Source organism: Phascolarctos cinereus, unplaced genomic scaffold (genome assembly GCF_003287225.1).
Source record: "Phascolarctos cinereus isolate Bilbo 61053 unplaced genomic scaffold, phaCin_HiC Scaffold_3;HRSCAF=262, whole genome shotgun sequence".
In the NCBI taxonomy this organism is placed as follows: Eukaryota; Metazoa; Chordata; class Mammalia; order Diprotodontia; family Phascolarctidae; genus Phascolarctos; species Phascolarctos cinereus.
Window position 1 is genome coordinate 11036381 of NW_027555736.1, and position 20040 is coordinate 11056420.

Genomic DNA, 20040 nt, shown 5'->3' on the forward strand with positions numbered 1-20040 from the left:
CACCACTCAGGGGGGTGTCGTCAGTGAAGTCAGCCCCCCCAGAGGGAGCCCCGTGTAGATACCTCAATGATTAACTGGGAGATCAAAGCAGGCAGATGGTTTCCAGTTGCTAATACAGTGGGAGAGGACGATTAAGGCTTCTGGGAAAGGACAGTAGGTTCAAAGCTTCTCTGGCTCACCCCTAATTGCTAATAATTAACCCCTAATAGCTGCTTGAGAAAGAAAACTCCATTAGTTCCACAGCAACCTGGCACATTTCCTATTAGCCAGAGGTCAAACCATGGCCCAAGTTTCTTGGGCACCAATTGTTTTTATAGGGAGACAACTTATTTCTTTCCCCCTAACTCACTTGAGAAGGTGACAGGCCAGGTTCTTAAGAGCCTTCTTTTAAGATGTGTTCATTAATTCTGCTTCTGCCAGGCTGACCTCCCCAGAACTGCAAAGGGAGAAGGTGAGCCACCTGCCCAGGCGAGGGGGTCACTGTCCATCACCCAGCGAGCCAGCACAAGGCATCCGTAGCTTATGCAAGCTCAGGGCACAAAGGGATCCTGAGCTCAATTCACTTCAAGTCGACCGACATTTCTACATCTGGCCCTGCCCACTGTGCAGCCTCTTCCATGAGACTCGTGGTCACTCAAAAGAGATTGGCTTCGCCATCCAAAAGGGGCAAGTTCAGCAGATCAAGGGTGTCTGATGCCCAGACGGGGCTATGCAGCTAAGTGGGTATCCAGTTGAGTTAGAACGTCAGCCTGCACATCAGGGATGGGGGACCACAAGCCAGGCTTCGAGCTGGACTAGAGCCTAAGACAAAATTGAGCATTTGCAGTGACCCCAAGCTGCTCCCAGCTACCAAAGTCACACTTTTCAAAACCAATATTCTCCCAGTGAGGTGAGGGGGCCACAAATCATAAAGTGACAGCTTCTCAGGAGAATGAAAACTGTGAATGAAACCACCTAAACACTGCGGCTGGGAAAAGTAACTTCCCCTACTGTGTTGCCAGAGGGGCAAGAGTGATTGGAATTTTGAGGCATAAACAAAAGCAGGGAGGGCTGACTTTCAGTATTATTAAAGTCACTAGAAGATCAGTCACATCAATAAACATCTTCCGGTGGCCTTTGAATTTTAAAGGACAGTAATAAATATGTATGTAGAGACTAGGCTTTTCAATAGGGCGAGTGACAGACAAGTTGAACCGGGTGAGAACAGAATGCTAGTCTCATTCCTATCTGCTGAGGTTGATCAGGTCTGCCTGCTTATTTAAAGGGCTGGTCTAGACCCACTCACCCAGGAATTATTTTCCTGCATAACTAAAGACAACCCAACTGAGAGTGGCTGCTCCCCTCTACCAAGAAAACTTGAGCAGCCACGCTGGAGAGTGGAGAGCACTGTGAGGCTGGGAGTCCCAAGACCTGGGTCCACCACTCACTAGTTGGATAACCAAGAAGAAGGAATCTACCCTCCTTGCGTCTGAGCTTCTTCATGTGAAAAGTGGGGATGATAATGCTTACAGTATCACAGGCTGGTCATCGACTAAAGAACTACCACCTTTCCAATGGGACATTCCCAAGAGGTTGAGGAATCAAAGGGGCTGCAACTGGGATGGTAAATGCACTAAAGACCACATGTGCCAAGGGAGATCAGTTGAAGGACCTAAGGATGTTTAGCCTACAGAAGGAAAGGGGGAGATGGGAGTTAGAATGATCCCAACTTGAAACATCTAAAGGAGCATGATGCGGAAGAAGGCTCTCTTCCTCCCTCTTGGACCATTCCTTCTCTGTCTCCTTGTTGGATCCTTCTCTAGACCACACCCTCTACACACAGGTGTCCCCCAGTGCTCTGTCCTGGGCCCTCTTCTCCCTCTCTGCTACTTCAGTTGGTGATCTCATCAGCTCCCATGGATTTAGTTCATTTCATTTCCATCTCTATGCTGATGAATCTACCTCTCCAGCTCCAATCTCTCAGCTGACTTCCAATCTCACATCTCTAGCTGCCTTTCAGACATCTCCAACTGAATATCCCACAGATACCTTAAATTCAACATGTCCAAAACTGAATTCATTCTCTTTTCCCCTAAACCTTCCCCACCTCCTACCTTCCATATTACTGTAGAGGGCAACACCATCCTCACAGTCCCTCAGGCTCACAGCTGAGGAGTCATCTGGACGCTTCATTATCTCACCCCCCCAAATCCAATATGGTGCCAAGGTCTGTCAACTTCACCTCTGTTAGATCTTTTGTCAATTTCATCCCCCTCCCCTTGAAGCATCTCTTGTCAATTTTACCTTTGCAGTATCTCTCATAGATTTTGACCTCTGTAGCATCTCTTGTAGATTTCACCTCTGCCATCTCTTGTCAATTTCACCTCTACAGCATCTCCCATAGATTTCACCTGCATAGCACCTCTCCAGTGTGCCCCCTTCTTTCCTCTGACACCGCCCCCAACCCTGGTACAGGCTGCCATCACCTCACACCTAGACTGTTGAAATGGCTGTGATCCATCCTCCATTCAGCCACTAAAGAGATTTTCCTAAAACAGGTCTGACCAAGTCACCACCCCCCTCTACTTAGTAAACACCAATGGCTCCCTATTACCTCCAGGATCAAATATAAAATTCTCTGTTCAGTATTTAAGCACTTCCTACACGGCCCAACCTTTCCAGTCTTCTCACACATTTCTCCCTGACACCCCTCGATCCAATGACATGGATCTCCTGGCTGTCACACAAACAAGACCCTCCATCTTTCAGCTATAGGCACTTTCCCTGGCTGGTCCCATGCCTGGAATGCTCTTCCTTCTCATCTCTGCCTCCTGACCTCCCCAGGTTTCTTTAAGTCCCAACTAACATCGCCCTTTCTACAGGAAGTCTTCCCCAGCCCCTCTTAATTCCTGTGCCTTCCCTCTGTTAACTATTTCTTATTTGTCCTGTATAGAGCTTGCTTTGTATATATTGATTTGTGTGTTGTCTCCCTATCAGACTGTGAGCTCCTTGAGGGCAGGGAATGTCTTTTGCCTCCTTTTGTATCTCCAGCACTTAGCACAATGCCTGGCACACAGTAGGCACTTGTAAATGTTTATTGATTGTTAGTTGAGTAGCTTTCTTCTGCTTGGCCCCAGAAAGTAGAAAATGCAGAGTGGAAGATTTCAGTTTGATTTAAGGAATTTGGTCTATCCAAAGAGAAACAGACTTCCTTAGGAGGGCAGATTTTCTGCCCCATCTCAATCAATCAATCATTTATGATGTCCTTAGTATTGTGCTAGGCACTGAGGGATATAGATACAAAGAGGGAAACAATCCCTACTCTAAGGAGTTTCCATTCTAACAAGGGACACAACAGGTACATCTACAACTTCAGTGCTATGTGAATAAATATAAATACATAAATTATAAAAAAATATATAAATTTATATATTATATAAATATATTGTGGATTTATATAAAATATATACATATATTGTATAAATTATAAAAATATACAAATTGTTAAAAAATAAATACAAATATATACAAAATTGTGCTTAAAAAACAAGGTCATGTGGGAGGGAAGGCACTAGCAGCTAGGGAGAATCTTGGAAAGCTGTGGGTCCCAAGTGAGAGTAGAGGAGGCCTGTTAGGTCCAATAAGCCTGGAAAAGTAAGTTGGGGCAAAGGGCTTTCAGTGGGAAATAAAGGAATTCCTAATCTGTCCTAGGGGAAACAGGAAGCCCCTGGACTTGTCCACAGTTAGGAGAGTCCTTGGTCAAACCTCTACTTAGTGAATATTCCTGTCAGCTGTGTGGAGGACGGGCTGTAGTGGGAGACATTTGAGGCTGGGGATAAGCTGAACCGAGAGAAAGCAGAGTGGAGAGGAGGGGTCAGAGGAAGGGATGTTGTGCATGACAGCAATGGGCCACAGATGTGGGTTAGGGAAAGTGAGACATCCAGGGTAATGCCGAGGTGATAAGCCCGGAAGGCTGGACCGACAGTGGCTCCTTTGGGAGAAACAGGAAAGCCTGGAAGATGTGAGGGGAAATAATGAGGGCGATGTTGGACATGCAGAGCTTGAGACATCTCCAGGCCAACCACAGTGAAATGTCCCATAGGCCCTGGTGAAGCTGGACTGAAGCTGGGGGGGAGATCTAAAGAGAGGTGTGCTCTGCTCTCCTCCGAGTATTCAGCAGCTCTCATGGAGGAGGAGCAGAGAAGGAGGATGGGGAGAGTGAGCCAGGCCAGGGCTGGGCAAGGCGAGAGGGTGGACAGGCAAGGGGGTGTGGGCACTGCAGACCCAGACATGCTAGAAAAACAGGCTGCTATTTCTCATGGCTTTACCAGACTGTAAGTTCCATGAGGGCAGGGGCAATGTTTTAAATACACTGTTAATCTTTCCCCAGGGCTCTACACACAGGAGCTGTTTGTAAAATTAAACTGAATAGTTTTAGACTCCAGACTCAATCTCAATAGGAGCTATAGTGGTCAGCTGCAATTCCTTCCGCAATGATGTAAGTTAACCATTTGTGCTCCAGGGGATGAGACAAGGAGCCCTGCTCTTTGCCTGTGAGATCCCAGTCACATGCGCAATAAACCTACTTTGGTCATCTGAGCAGCTGGGACTCAAGCCAAGCTTCCTGTCCTTATGTGACCTGACTGGCAGGAAGGCAGGGCACCGACAAGCTGGCACCTCCAAAGAAGGGCTGCTGGGGTGGGGAAGGATCTGCTAGAAGAACCTGGGAGTTTTCATCAATCAAGCAATATTTATGAAGCACCTACTATGTCAGCCAGCCAATAAGCACTTATGAAGCACCTACTATGTCAGCCAGTCAATAAGCACTTAAGAAACACCTACTGCGCACCAAATATATAAAACTATATCTATCATATAAAACGATCTACAACAGCAACGCGGAATGAATCAATTAAAATCTACGTCTGGGGAGGCCGACTAGCAGAAGGGGGGGCCAGGAAAAGCTTTGTGCAGACAAAGCTGGAACCCGAGCTGTGTCTTAAAGAAGACAGGGACTCTGTGAGGTGAAGGTAAGCAGGGAAGGCATTCCAGGCATGGGGAACAGCCCGGGAAAACACCCGGCAATGGGACGTGACGGGTTATGAAGGAAGGGAAGACAGTTTGGCTGGATCCGAGAGGGTAGAAGGGAGGGAAGACAGGCAGCTTGTGTAGGGCTGTGCAGGGGGAGGGGGAGGTAGGATGGCTGCCAACGAGTATTTCAAAGGCTGTCAAGTGGAAAAGGGATTAGCCGTGTTCAGCCTGGCCCCAGAGGGCAGATCTCACAGCCTTGGGGGAAGCGGCAGAGAGGCAGTGTTCAGCTTGGGAGAAGGGAAAATTTCCTACAATAAAAATGGTGCCCAAGTGGGGTGGGCTGCCTTGGGGCATTGCGGGGTCCCCCTAATGGGGCCTACAAGCAGGGGTGGATGAGCGCTGCTTTCAGGGGTGGTGAAGAGAGGGCCCCCACACTCCCAGCCTGCGGGTCCCTGAGGCTTGCCTCTGGCTTTCTGTCCAGCTGAAGTCCAGGACTGAGCCCGACTGAGCCCTCCTGAGCCCCACAGCACAGAAGAATCTCGCACTGTGGCTGAGAGACAAAATCTTCAGCTTCTGCCTTAGAGGGGAAAGAGTGAAATCCCTTCCTCAATTCAGAAAGAATCACTTTATCCTCAACATCCTTAGGACCAGGACTTGGGGGTGGGAGGCCTGGCTATGCTGGGGAATAAAAGTCAAATTAAGCTCTCCCTTCCCCATCGCCTTCCCCCCAAATTAGTCATTTCAACATTTATGTTTTGATTGAAAAACCAGAACCTGCTGGGTTATTGTTGTTGGTTTTTTCCCTGCCTGGGATTTCTCTTGATTTTTTCGTAATTCAGAAAAATGAAACTATCTTGAGGCTAAGTGTACACTGAACACATTTCCCAATACAAAGTAAATAAAAGTATTTCCTTTCATTTTTCAACCAGGCCTGGGCTCCCAATGCTCAGAAGCCCACTGAGTGGCTTTATCCTTTCTTATTAGAAAAAGAATTCGGATGAGCAACTTTTTGGAGAGAAGCAGCTAAGTGGACCTGTCCATCTGTCAGCCTGTCTGCCTACCCATCCTCTTGTCTGTCCACCTGTCTGTCCATCTATATGCCTGTCCATCCCTTTGTCTGTCTACCCTCTTATCTGTCTGTCCACCCATCTGCCTGTTCATCTACCTGTCTGTCCGTCTATCTGTGCATCCATCCACCCATCTGTCTACCCTCTTATCTGTCTGTCCACCTATCCATCTGTCCGCCTATCTGTGCCTGCCTGTCTCCCTGTCCATACATGGCTGCCAAGGGGGCTGGGAGCAGTCAGATGCGATTTTATGCTTTATTCTGCTGCCGTTTCCGATTATACAGAACGGCCTCTCTCTAAAATGACCACTTGACCTTTCCCAAAACAGCCATTAACCTTCTGTGGTCTATGGCGTAAACAGCTTAATTTTCTGACAGTGGCGTGACAGAGGAAATTACAAAGCCAATTCCCCGTCTCAGCCCCAAACAGATGCTAAATGTAAATCACTCCCTCTCCAGGAGGCAGGCTCTCCAAAAAGCCCGGGAACTGTGGATGCTGGAGGGCAGGTGGCCTGGCTGGCCTGGGCAGCCACATGGGCAGGAACTGAGTGGCTGTGAGCAGGGCACAAGGTTTCTAACCACCCCACCCCGTGCCCCAATATTGCCTTTGTCAGCTTCCCTTCCCTCGTTTTGAGCACCCAGGGGTCAAGGAATACTTCCAATCAATATTTAACCCCCCAAAAGGTGATAAGCTGTCAGCAATGTTAATCATAAAAATAAGAATACCAATAAAAACCAATGTTTGCCAAGTGCTTTACAAATATTATCTCATTTAATCCTTACAACAACCCTGAGAGGTAGGGGCTATTGTGATTCCCATTTTACAGATGAGGAAACCAAGGCAAGCAGAGGTTGACTTGCCCTGGGTCACACAACTAGTGTCTGAGACAGAATTAGAACTCAGGTCTCCCTGACCTCGAGATCAGCCCCCCCCCCCCCCCCCGTGAACCCTGCCTCCTGATGCTAAGGGATGCAGAAGCAGGTGAATCCTCAGAGATTCTTTCCTCCAACCTGACTTTGTAATGTAATGAGGAGAGAGAAGCTGACGCCAAACATACCACATGTAAAACACAAGGCAGGCTGACTCTGTTTCACTTGAGGCTGCGCTCAGATTACAGAAGAGAGCGCTGGGACGCCCATTTCTGTAGTCTACAGGTGTCTTAAGCGCTCTCCTCATAGTCCTGTGCTGTCTGAAGAGTTTACAAATGAGGAAACTGAGGCTCAGGAAGACCAAGTGAGAAAACCTGTAAAATGCCTTAGAAACCTTCAAGCACTTCATAGACACCTGCTGTTGTCTATCATCTGGTGTTATTGTTATTATTATTATTACTGCTCTATCACAGCAAAGAAGGCTGTGAGCCGGACTGGAACCCGGCTCTCCACACTCCCAATGGGATGCTCATCATCCCATGAGGCTTCTCACCACTAAGGATTAGGAGTCACGCCATTAACGACTTTCTACATTTGGAGAGAAGACACTTTCAATGAGAAATGACTTAGCATGTGGTGCTGCTTAAGGCAGAGACAAGTGGATGGACAGGTGGACAGGCGGACGGACAGACAGACAGGTGTTCTCCATTCCAAGGTTAAACTCTGATCACATTTCCTACCAAGCAGGTGAGAGGCCCGTGGGTGGGGGCTCCAGGGAGGTCAACCTCAGCCCAAAGGACTTCCTGAAGACTAGAAGCATGGAACAGGTTGCCTGGTAATGAGCTCCATGTCACAGAGGGTATACAAGAAGAAGCCGGATGCCCCAGGTCAGATTCTGGATAGTGTAGGAGGAGCTTCAGGTCACCTCCAAGATCCCTGGCAACCCTCAGCTTCTGCCTTTCAGTACTCCACGGATCCGTGATTCCCCCTCCACTGATCATCCCCACAATCCCCGCTCCCTCCCCAGTGACTCGGTAGCAGTTTTCCAGAATGCCTAAAACCAGGAGATTCCTAAGCTGGGGCCAGCTCCTCCAGGGCTAAGGTTGGTCCTTAGACAAGAAAACTATGGTGAGTCATCAACTCACACTCAAGGCCTTTCCAGGTTGGGGCAGTCAGCCAGCCAGGCAGCCAACAAGCATTTATGAAGCCTTTACTACGTGCCAGACTCAATGCGAAGATCTGCAGCTACAAAGAAAGGCAAAAACACCCATTACCCACACCCATGGGTCACAGTGAGGCATCAGGACGGGACAGATTCAGAGAACAAAAATGTTAAAACGAAAATTCAGAGTTGGTATGCCCACGCTGAGTGGAAGGCTGGCAGAGGGGTGAGAAGGCTGGCCTTGGAGTCACAGAGGTAGACTGAGTGCAGCCTCTGACACTAACTAGCTGCGTGACCCTGGGCAAGTCCATTAACATCAGGACTCTGGGTAACTCTCCAAGACCACTGGGGCAGATGAGTGACCAATCTGCATAAATAGAGGGACTTTCCACACACAGGAGTTCCCTACACTTACCATTCAATTCCACCTTTTAAAAACTGTTAACTTGGACCACAAAATACCTTCCATTAAAAAGCCTGATAAGAGAGAGGGCTGCTCCCCATGGAACCCAAGACTTCTCCTCCAGGCCTGAAGGCCCATCTTCTTGCTCTACCTTCCTTTAAACAGAAGGGAAATGAAGCCCTGCTCACACAGCTCTTGGGCTGGGCTGGAGGTCTGTTTCTGGCCTCAGGTCTGTTCCTCAGGTTGAGGGACTTGGGCGGGTGGGTGGGGGCAGCGTTCTTGTTTCAGAACATAACTGGAAAAGGGCAAGAAAAAAATTCTGTCTTTGTTTCTCTCCCCTCTCTTTCTCTCTCCTTCCTCCTCTTCTTCTCTTCTCTCTCTTTCTCTCTCTGTCTCTGTCTTCTCCTTTCCCTGCCCTCCTTTAAACCCCCAGGGGCCACTCCAGGCCGCAAATAAAAGAAAGAGGAGATTACACATTTATAAGGATGGGGACTTGACCTGAGATTAAAATGGCAGAGACAAGTGGATGGACAGGTGGACAGGCGGACGGACAGAAAGACAGGTGTTCTCCATTCCAAGGTTAAACTCTGATCACATTTCCTACCAAGCAGGTGAAAGGCCCGTGGGTGGGGGCTCCAGGGAGGTCAACCTCAGCCCAAAGGACTTCCTAAGGTCAGCATTCCCTCTTCCATGAGCAGTCCATAGAGAACACAGAGGTTAAGGGACTTGGCCTGGGTCACCAGCCAGTCTGGTTCAGAAGTTAGATTTGAATCCGGCTCTCCCTAGCTTGGAGGCCCATTTGCTGCCTCTCATTAATAACTCTCACAAAACACCATGAGTCAACTTACCCTTTTCCCAGGGATATAAGCACAGGATTTTCCAGGCTGACGAGAACTCGGAATGCCTTGTTCACATTCTGATAAGAAAAGCCGTCCCCTGAATCCGCAATGACAACGCAGTTTGGATTCGAAGTATCCATCTCATCGAATTCAGGGAGGACATCTGGAAGCAGAGAAGAAGGACTGGTCTGAAGAAGAAACGGCGGGGACTGACCAACCGCTAGCTTCAACTGCGTCCCCTTCTCCTCTTTTCAGGGCCCTCACACACGATCAGAAAAGCAAAGCCAAATCGCGCACAAGACAGACAGACAGAAGTAGGTCTTTGGCGCATGGCAGGGTGCTGTCCTTCTGAGGAGGCCTCGAATCCAGACAGTGACTCCCCATGGCCACTGCCCGCCAGCTCACGCCAGGCCCAGACACAAAGCCAGCAGGGAAGCGCCCTCGCTGACTCCCTACGGGCTGTGATAACGAGAAGCAATGTCGAGGACAGACAGCTCTGAGGCCCTTCAAGTCTGCCAGGCACTGGATGCTATTATCTCCTCTGTATTACAGAGGGTATTATTATGACTGCCATTTTACCCATGGGCAAACTGAGGCTCAGTCAGGTTCAGTGAGTGCCCAGGGCCATGCAGCCAGTGAGGGACCTCCTGACCCCTCCGAGCATGGCACTCTTACCGCTGGGCCACAACGCCTTTACGAAGAGCGCCCAATAGCACACCGCCTGCCTTCTCGATGGGTGGGGGAGGGGCCGGAGGGAGGCAGAAAATGTGGAATTCAAAATTTTTTTAAATGTGTAAAAAAAAAAAAAGAATGCTGAAAATAAATAATAATTTTTTTAAAAGAAGATGAGCATCCACCGTGTTAGAGGTCAGCGTGCGCTCAGTCCGGTGACCAAAGCTGATGAGGATGAGGGCACGCCATTTCGGACGGTGGATTTGTTTGGGGAAAATAAGAGGACCAGTACAAGGACTTAGCATCGGCCAGTCAACAAGCATTTCTTGATCGTGTGCCAGGCACTTCAGAGACAAAGGAAGGTACAACCATGGTGACTGCCCTCAAAGGGCTTACCTTCTAATGGAGGAAACAACATTTGAACAAATCTGAACAGACAAGACATAGGACAAATGGGAAGGAACCCCAGAGGGAAGGCACTGGGGAGCAGGGGAGGGTGAGTGCTGCTTAGGTAGCTGGGACAATGATGGCAGCCAATGGAGAGGAGATGCCCACACAGCTTCTGGGTTCTAAGTTGGGTAGAATGATCTTTGGCCTTCGAAAGGTCAGGAGAACACAGCCACCAGGAAGTTGATGCCCAAGGTGAGTGGGAAGACAGTAAGGGAGCTGCCCTTGCTAGCCTTGAACTACACTCTAAAGGACTGGAAAACCTATTAGTTGGGACCTTTTGGAAGATGGCAGAGAACCAAAGCAGTCTGTCCAGGACTGCCTGAAGATGAAGATCGTGCACTCTCAAAAAAGCTCTGAAACTGCGGGACAATGAGCTTGGCAGGGATTCCTGCCTAAAACGTATTCTTAATAAAGGGATGGTCAGTGAGTACCTAGAGAAGGAAGCAACCATCACAGAACCAGCCTGGCTTCGCCAAGAATGGGTCGTGTTATGCTCAACTCATTTTGGATTACCCGACTGATATGTCAGGGGATCACTATAAATACAGTTTGGCAAGATTTTAGCAAAGGCCCTCAAGCTACTCTCAGGAAAAGAAGAAGAAATGGAGGCTAGACAAGGACACAGTTAAGTGGAATCAGAGCTGGGTGAATGAGCAAACCCAGAGAAGCCATGACTGGGCCTGCGTCAATTTGGAAGGAGGCCCTAGGGATCTGTGTTTGACTTTGTGTTTTTTAATGTTTTTATCAGCCACTTGGAGAGACGACATGCTGATAAAATTTTCAGATGACACAAAGCTGGGGTGCAAAGCTAAGGCATGAGATGACAGAGCTGGGATCCCAAAAGGTCTTGAGAGGAGAGGACTTTGGACTGTTTTGAACATTCAGAGAGCTGACACTGCCAGATAATAATGTAAATAAAAATAACGTATTTTTCAGAGCATTCTATGGCTTATGGTGCCACTACCCCACACAGGTAGAGAAACTGAGTTTCCCAGAGTCACTGAAGGTGAGGAAAAAAAAGAATCATTCCCTGATTCCCTACAAATCTCAAAGTGTGAGTTTGAGGATTCCTGGCCTGGGAATCCAAAAAGACCCCAGCTCTGCATGACCAACCCATCAACTTGGCCAAACCTCTTGCTTGTCTCATGACTGAGTTTTCCCATTTTTCAATGGGAACAGCAATCAACGGTGCCAATCTTCCCCAAATCCTTCAGCTCATGAAACAAAGGTACTTCCATATATTCTGGGTTTATGGTTGAAAAAAAAAACAAAAACTAAGGTCAGTTTCTAATATCATGTCCTAGTAACTGGGCTTGCTCCTGGCTAATTCCAGGAAGCTAAGACTTTCTTTGTAAAGACAAAGATGGCGGCACTATCTAGAACCTCAGTGTCTTCTTCTGTAAAATCAGAGAGGTGGACTCCGAGGTCCCTTCTTTGTCTAGAGCTATGAGCCTGTACATGGCTTGGACAAGTCGTTTCCCCTCTCTGGGCCTCAGTTTCCTGATCTGTAAAATGAAGGAGTTCAACTAGATGGCCTCTGAATTCCCTTCCAGCTGTAGAGCTAGGGTTCTATAATTTATATTTTGGAAACTGAATTACTTGGGGAAAAGGTGGTTTCCTTTGAACTCTAAGAATATCTCTTCACACATAACTCATTAACAAAAGGACCTGCCTGATAACTGGTATTAGGCAAGGTGGGCACAACCATGACCCAGGGCCTCTTCATGAAGTTCCAATAGTCCAAAAGGGCTGAGTCATTGACATTTGCAGCTGAAGCAGTCTGGCTCCCAAAAAAAATTTAGAGTGGATCAAATGACCCTGAAAAACCAAAGGTCACTGGCAAAGCACTTTATATGAAAATGAACCCTCCTCCATCCCTGGGATTCCCATTGAGAAAGGGTCACTGTCTTCTCTCACATACACAATGGTTCTTGTTACAATATGGACAATACATTGTAATATAGTGTGCAAATATAGATACTTTATTAAATACTTAACTAATTATTATCATACATATATTATTATTGTATTAGTATACTATTAATTTATTACTATTATTATTATATACTTGGAGAATTGTGAAACCTTTCCCTCTTCCTTTTTGCTAAATCAACCCCTACCCTTCCTTATAGAACCACATTCAACCAGTGCTTGCATTACTAAGGAAGGGCTCTCCATAAACCTAATAATTCCTAGGGGCCAAAGAATGACCTCCCATAATTGGGTGGAAGGGCTGGTAAGGAGCTATTCAGGTCCTTCCACTAGTGCCTCTTGTCTCCATCTAAGACCCAGCTCTGGGACAGCCCAGAAAGATTTTCTGGGGCTGCAGAAGCTATTTTAAGATGAAAACAGAGACAGGTCAAAAGCCTAGGGGGCTGGGCAGAAGCCACAGATAAGACAGAAATCAAGAATTCTAAAGCACTGCTAAATGTCATCCTCTTAAAATATGCAGAAGGTACAAGGTAACCCCGTCCTGTTTGCTTTCCTCAAAAAATAAAATAAAATAAGAGATAAAACCATCCTCCCCAAAGTCACAGATCCCACATGGCCAAACTTTACCAAAGTCCTTCTGTCATGATCCCACTCTGATTTCTGAGCATGAAAAAATATCCTCCCACAGAATGGAAATTCAGAGAGGGGTCATTTTTGCCTCAACATTCACAAATATAATTCGTGATTTATATGTCACTAGCCATTGGGGTAAAAAAAACTCAAAGGAACTAATTTGTCTTAATTTTCTACAGAAAATTATTTTTCTCTTTTGAGCATTTACAAATGACCTCTTCCTAAATCACCTTCCAAATCAAGATATAATAAAAAGAGCAGTGACTTGGGAGTCAAAGGGCCTGGGTTCAAAGCCTACCTCTGATCCTCATCACCTTGTGTGACCCCAGGCTGCAGTTTTCTCATCTGTAAAATGTGGGAGGCAGATGAGGGGCCTCTGAGGTCCCTTCAGCCTAGCTGCCTAAAGGCGAGTGGCGGTACAGGAAGGGGATTAAGCACTGGGCCTGGAGTCAGGAAGGCCTGAGTTCAAATCCTGCCTCAGACACTTGACACTTACTAGCTGTGTGACCCTGGGCAAGTCACTTAACCCCAACGCCTAACAAAAAAAAAAAAAGCACTTAGCCCAGTGCTGTATAAATGTTTATTCTCTTCCCTTCCACTCTATGCCAGGGTTAGGATCCTATGAGCCTCCTATGCTAGGAACAAGTATTTATTTGACCAAATGTCAGAAACCAAGTTCATATGCTGCCTAAGTCCAGTCTCCCCACCTCAATCTATGGCCGCGGCCTTCGTCATCATCAATAGCTAACATTTACATAGCACCTAGGATGTGCCGGGCACTTGTGCTAAGTGCTTTATAGTTCCTGTCTCGTTCGAGTCTCACCACCACCCCGTGAGGTAGGTGCTGTTATTACCCCCATTTTACAAACGAGGAAATTGAAGTAAACAGGGGTTAAGTGTCAGGGTCACCCAGCTAGTAAGTAAGAAAGGGAGATACATCTCTGCAATTCCCCAAACATATTACTGTAGGGGATCAGTAAATCCTTGTGGACTTTGGATGGATCAATGGATAACATACGGTGGACAGAAGGATGGATGGAGAGATGAGACAGACAGATAACTGAATGGACAGTTAAGTTGACAAAAAGATAAAATTAAGCTAAATTAAAATACTAAATGAAGATGTTTCCTCTGGGCAGGAGGACCCAAGGCAGACCCCGTTGAGTCTCATTCAAGAGGGTTCATTTCTGGGTGTCTCAGAAGGACCTCCATAAAACACTTGCATGGGCTGGCCACACAACTGGCCATCACCATGGGCTGAAATCTGGACCGTCCAGAACAAACCCACCCTCTTCTAATGAACCGTCTCAGGTTTAGGGGAGTGAGATCAGTCTTACCGTCATGAACAAGGAGATAGGGCCGCAGGCCTCGCTCCTTCAGAATCTGGCAAGCAGCCGGGGCAGGAGACGTGACTTCATTCACCGAGATGTCAAATCCCAAACGCTGAAGCAATCCCACAAACTTATCCCGAGACTTCTGGGATTCGTTTGTGCAGAACCGAAGCTTCAGGCCTGACCGCTTAATCCTATGGTGAAATTGGGCAGAGGGTGAGAAACTCAAGATCCAGCTGGTCTAAGTGTCACCTATATGATAACTCTGGGACCAAGGCTTTAGGGGTGAGCAGAAATTTAAACCTCAAGACCACCCATCCCTCCTACACCCTAGGACGGTCTCAGACACAAGGCCCCCAGAATCAATCGATACATCCATCAATAAACATTTATGAAGTGCCTACTATGTGCTAGGCATTGTGTGCTAAGTGCTGCAGATGAGTTAGTTAAATGCTAATTAGTTAAACAAGTTTATTGTATCACAGATGAGACAGGAGCAAAAGCCCTCAGAAGACCACCTGCTCCATCCCTTTGGAAAGACATTAGAACTGGGAGATGCCAGATGAAGAATCTGTGGTTCACTTTCCATAAAGGACAACTGCGTATCTACACTTATTTACAGCACGGAGCACTGGACAGAGCCCACCAGAACGGCCCTCCGAAGCCCTGGGTTCAAAGCTCAGCCCCTCCACTTCCAGTGGAACATGCTGCCTTCATATCTCTGAGAAGCCTTTGTGTATCATCTCTGCCACCAGAACGTGAGACCCTGAAGGGCAGGGACCTGTTTGGTCCTTCCTCTGTAGCCCCTGCACTTAGTACCAGTTCCTGGCACACAGTAAGCACTTAATTGATGCTTGCTGACTGACTGACTGACTAAGCTTCCTTGGCTATAAAATAGCGTTTGCCTAGTCTCTCTCATGGCATCACCGTGAACCTCGAAGCGCCACACACACGTCCTGACATAATGGTGCCGCTCACGCCTGTGTGATATTTGGCGAGGCACACCGGGCCTCAGTTTCCTCATCTGTCAAATGAGAGGGCTGTTCGAGGTGGCCTCCAAGGCCCCTCTCAGCTCCAGTTCTAAGATCACATGGATTCTGGGGTCCCATAACACACATCTGGTTTATCACCATGCTGTGAAACCTGATGATTCTGGGCCCACTTGTTTAAAAGTTGGGCTCATTCTGGGACGAGGATGAAGTCTGCCTCTGTGTTATCTCCAAAGAGGGGATATGATTTTTTTTTAAAAAAGTGGGAAGGAAGGGGTCCTAGTGGTCTCAGACCTCAAACTACACTACAAAGCCATGATCATCAAAACAGCTTGATACTGGGGAAGAAGCAGAAAAAGTGATCAATGAAACACATCAGGTACACTATATACAAATGCAAATGAGCAGCAATCTAGTGTTTGACAAACCCCCAAATCCCAGCTCTTGGGCAAGAAGTCGCTATCTGACAAAAACTATCGGGAACACTGTGCTCTGGCAGAAATGAGGTACAGACCAGCATCTCACACCTAATGCCTAAATAAGGTTGAAAGAGGCGCCTGATTTAGAATATTAAGGGTGACATCAATGAATTAGAGGGGTGTGGAAGGAATTACCTGTGAGATCTATGGATAGAGGAAGAGTTCATAATGAAACAAGAGAAAGAGAGCTTCACAGGAGGTTAAATGCACAAGTCTGATTACATAAAATGAAAAAGGTTTGACACAAGCGAACCAGTGAAGCTAAAGTCAGAAGAGAAGCAGGAAACTGGGAGATCATGTTTGCAGTCAGTCTCTCTGACAAAGGCCACATTTCTAGGATACGTAGGGGACAAAGTCAAATTTATTAGAATAAGAGCCATTTTTCAACTGATAAATGGTTAAAGGATATGAATAGACGGTTTTCAGAGAAGGAAATATAAGCTACCAATAGCTGTATGAAAAAAATGTTCTAAACAATTAGGAAAATACAACTGAAAAAACAATTCCGAAGTAACCACCTCATGCTCATCACACTGACAAAGCTGATAAAAAAGGAAAATCATGACTACCGGAAGAGCTATGGGAAAACAGGTACCATTACTATACTGTTGGTGAAGCTATGGACTCATCTAACCATTTGGAAAAAGCAATTTGGAACTATTCCCAAAAGACTATTAAACTGTATTTTCTGACCCAGCAATACCACTATGAAGTCTATACCCCAAAGAGATCAGAGAAAGAAAAAAAGGACCAACACGTGAAAAAAAAAAACTGATAGCAGCCCTTTCTGCTGTGGCAGAGAATTGGAAACTGAGGGGGTGCCCATCAATTGGACGATGGCTGAACAAGTTATGGTATATAAACGTGATGGAAAATTATTGTGCTTTAAGGAATGATGAAGAGGATGGTTTCAGAGAAACCTAGGAAGACATGTATGAACTGATGCAAAATGAAGTGAGCAAAAGCAGAACAATTCATACATTAACAACATTACCGTACAGACAAACAACTCTGAACGTCTTAGGGACTCCCATCAACACGATGACCAACCACAATTCCAGAGGACTCCTCAAAGTACAGACTGAAGTCTATTTTTTTTTTTGGAACATGGCTAATACAATAATTTGTTTTGCTTGACTATACACATGTTTAACTGATTTTGTTTTCCTTGCTTTCTCAATGAGCGAGAAAGGGAGGAAATTCAGAACTGAAAATAAAATAAAACTGAATTTAAAAAGATGATATTCAAATCAGAGAACAGAGAGAATATTTAAGGTACTTCCATATTTTCAACTGCCAATACACAGTTGTATCACCAGCACATAGCAGGCACTTAATAAATGCTGACAATTTGACATACTTAATTAGCACATCACAAAATCATAAGCCCTCAGAGCTGAAAAAGACCACAGGTGCCAACTAGTTCAATTCAACTGTGACCAAAAATTTCCTCTAAAAAAGTGTTCTTAACTTGAGATCCACAGAAATCCAAAGGACTCAGGGATAGATTTCAAGGAGTCCATGAACCTGGGTGGGAAAAAACTTACATCTTCATTTTCACTAACTTCTAAATGAAAGTTTGCATTTCCTCTAATTATTTAAAACCATGATAATGAGAAGAGTCCATAGGCTTTATCACAATGCCAAAGAGGCCACTGAGTCAAAAAAAGGCTGAGGACCTCACCTCGGACAAGCAGATGTCCAAGAAGGTGCCATCCAGGGGGCGGAGCCAAGATGGCGGAGTGAAAGCAGTGACTTGCTTGAGCTCTCCTCCAAACCCCTCCAAATACTCATAAAAAATAGCTCTAAACAAATTGTAAAGCAGCAGAACCCACAAAAAGACAGAGTGAAACAAATTTCCAGCCCAAGACAACCTGGATGATTGATCAGAAAGGTGTGTCGCGCCGGGCTGGGAGCACAGTGCGGCGCAGCGTGGCGCAGTGTGGGTGCACAGGCCGCAGCAAACCTGGAGCAGGCCTCAGAGGACTGAACCTCAGGCAGCTGTGGAGGTTTCCAGACTCCTCAACCCACTAATGCCAAAGACAACTTAGAAGGTCAGTGGGAAAAGTCTGTTTCTGTCGGTGCTGAGACAGGAAGGAGGGTCTCAGCTCCATTCCCCAAGAGCCTGGCCCTGGGGAGGCAGCTGCTTCCCGAGCTTCGGGCCCACAGACTGAGGGGGAATCCAGTGGCTGATCAGAGAGGGATTGCAGGGATCTCTTTGCCAGTGCTGAGGCAGGAATCTCTTGCTTTGCCCATGTTTGGATCTGGGCCACAGTTCTGGGTAGTGGTGCTGGGGTGAGGAGGGGTGCTGGCATGGTGGAGCTTGTAGTGATTGCGGAGAGAAGCCCCTCCTCACGGTTACAGGACAGAAAGGAGTACTTGTAGTCACAGGCCAGGAAAGGAGTAAACACTTGCCCCTTATCGTACCACCTTGGAAGAACTGAAAATTTACAGGTCCCTACAAGTATCTCTGAAAACAGCTGTACAAACCCCCAAAGCTTGGGCCAGTACACTCTCCACATTGGAAGCAGATTCTACCTTAACAAAGAGTTTAAAACTCAAGTAATTGGCCGGGATCATGAGCAAGCAGCACAAAAACAGTCAGACTATATTATCTTACTTTGGTGAAAAAGAAGATCAAAATATACAACCAGAAGAAGACAACAAAGTCAAAGCCCCTACATCCAAACCCTCCAAGAAAAATATGAGTTGGTCCCAGGCCATGGAAGAGCTCAAAAACGATTTTGAGAAGCAAGTTAGAGAAGTAGAGGAAAAACTGAGAGTGATGCTAAAGGAGACCCAAAAAAATACTGAAGAAAATAACACCTTAAAAAATAGCCTAACCCAAATGGCAAAAGAGGTCCAAAAAGCCAATGAGGAGAAAAATGCCCTAAAAAGCAAAATTGGCCAGATGGAAAAGGAAGTCCAAAAGCTTACTGAAGAAAATACTTCCTTAAAAATTAGAATAGAGCAATTGGAAGATAGTGACTTTATGAGAAATCACGACACAGTAGAACAAATCCAAAAGAATGAAAAATTAGAAAACAATGTGAAATATCTCATTGGAAAAACAACTGACCTGGAAAATAGATCCAGGAGAGAGAATTTAAAAATTATTGGACTATCTGAAAGCCATGATCAAAAAAAGAGCCTAGACATCATCTTTCAAGAAATTATCAAGGAAAACTGCCCTGATATATTAGAACCAGAGGGCAAAATAGAAATTGAAAGAATCCACAGATCTCCTCCTGAAAGAGATCCCCAAAGGAAAACTCCTAGGAATAGTATAGCCAAATTCCAGAGTTCCCAGGTCAAGGAGAAACTATTACAAGCTGCCAGAAGGAAACAGTTCAAGTACTGTGGGAACACAATCAGAATAACACAAGATTTAGCAGCTTCTACATTAAAGGACTGCAGGGCATGGAATATAATATTCCGGAGGGCAAAGGAGATAGGATTACAACCAAGAATCACCTACCCAGCAAAACTGAGTATAATCCTTCAGGGGAAAAAATGGTCATTCAGTGAAATAGAGGACTTTCAAGCATTCTTGATGAAAAGACCAGAGCTGAATAGAAAATTTGACTTTCAAATACAGGACTCAAGTGGAACATGAAGAGGTAAACAGGAAAGAGAAATCATAAGAGACTTATTAAGATTGAACTGTTTACATTCCTGCATGGAAAGATGATATTTATAACTCATGAGACCTTTGTCAGTATCAGGGTAGTTGGAGGAAAAAAATTATATGTATGTATATGTAGATAGATAGATAGAGGGCACAGGGTGAGTTGAAGATTAAGGGGTCATATCTGGAGAATAAAATTAAGGGATGAGAGAGGATTATATTTGGAGAAGAAGAAAGGGAGAGGTAGAATGGGGTAAATTATCTCACAAAAAAAAACAACAGAAAAGTCTCTTACAGTGGAAGGGGAAACAGGGGAAGGTGAGAGGGAATGAATGAATCTTATTCTCATAGGATTTGGCTTAAGGAGGGAATAACATACACATTCAATTGGGTATGGAAATCTGTCTTACCCTACAGGAAAATAGGGGGGAAAGGGGACAAGAGAGCAGGGGGATGATAGAGAGGAGGGCAGATTGGGAAAGGGGTAATCAGAAGTAAATACTTCTGAGGAGGGATAGGATCAAAAGAAAGAACAGAATAAATGGGAGGGCAGGATAGGATTAAGGGAAATAGAGT

At 46.0% G+C, this 20040-nt stretch overlaps 1 protein-coding gene across 2 annotated transcripts in view; it reads right to left on the reverse strand.

Moving 5' to 3' along the window:
* LHPP (phospholysine phosphohistidine inorganic pyrophosphate phosphatase) overlaps nucleotides 1-20040 on the reverse strand; it is a 211211-nt gene that overhangs the window by 168329 nt on the left and 22842 nt on the right. For both annotated transcript variants that reach the window (XM_020973610.2, XM_020973611.2), the window contains exons 2-3: nucleotides 14375-14562; nucleotides 9360-9513 (exon numbers count right to left, since the gene is read on the reverse strand). In XM_020973610.2, the coding sequence (XP_020829269.1) occupies nucleotides 9360-9513; nucleotides 14375-14562 (342 nt within the window). The remainder of the gene's footprint in view (nucleotides 1-9359; nucleotides 9514-14374; nucleotides 14563-20040) is intronic.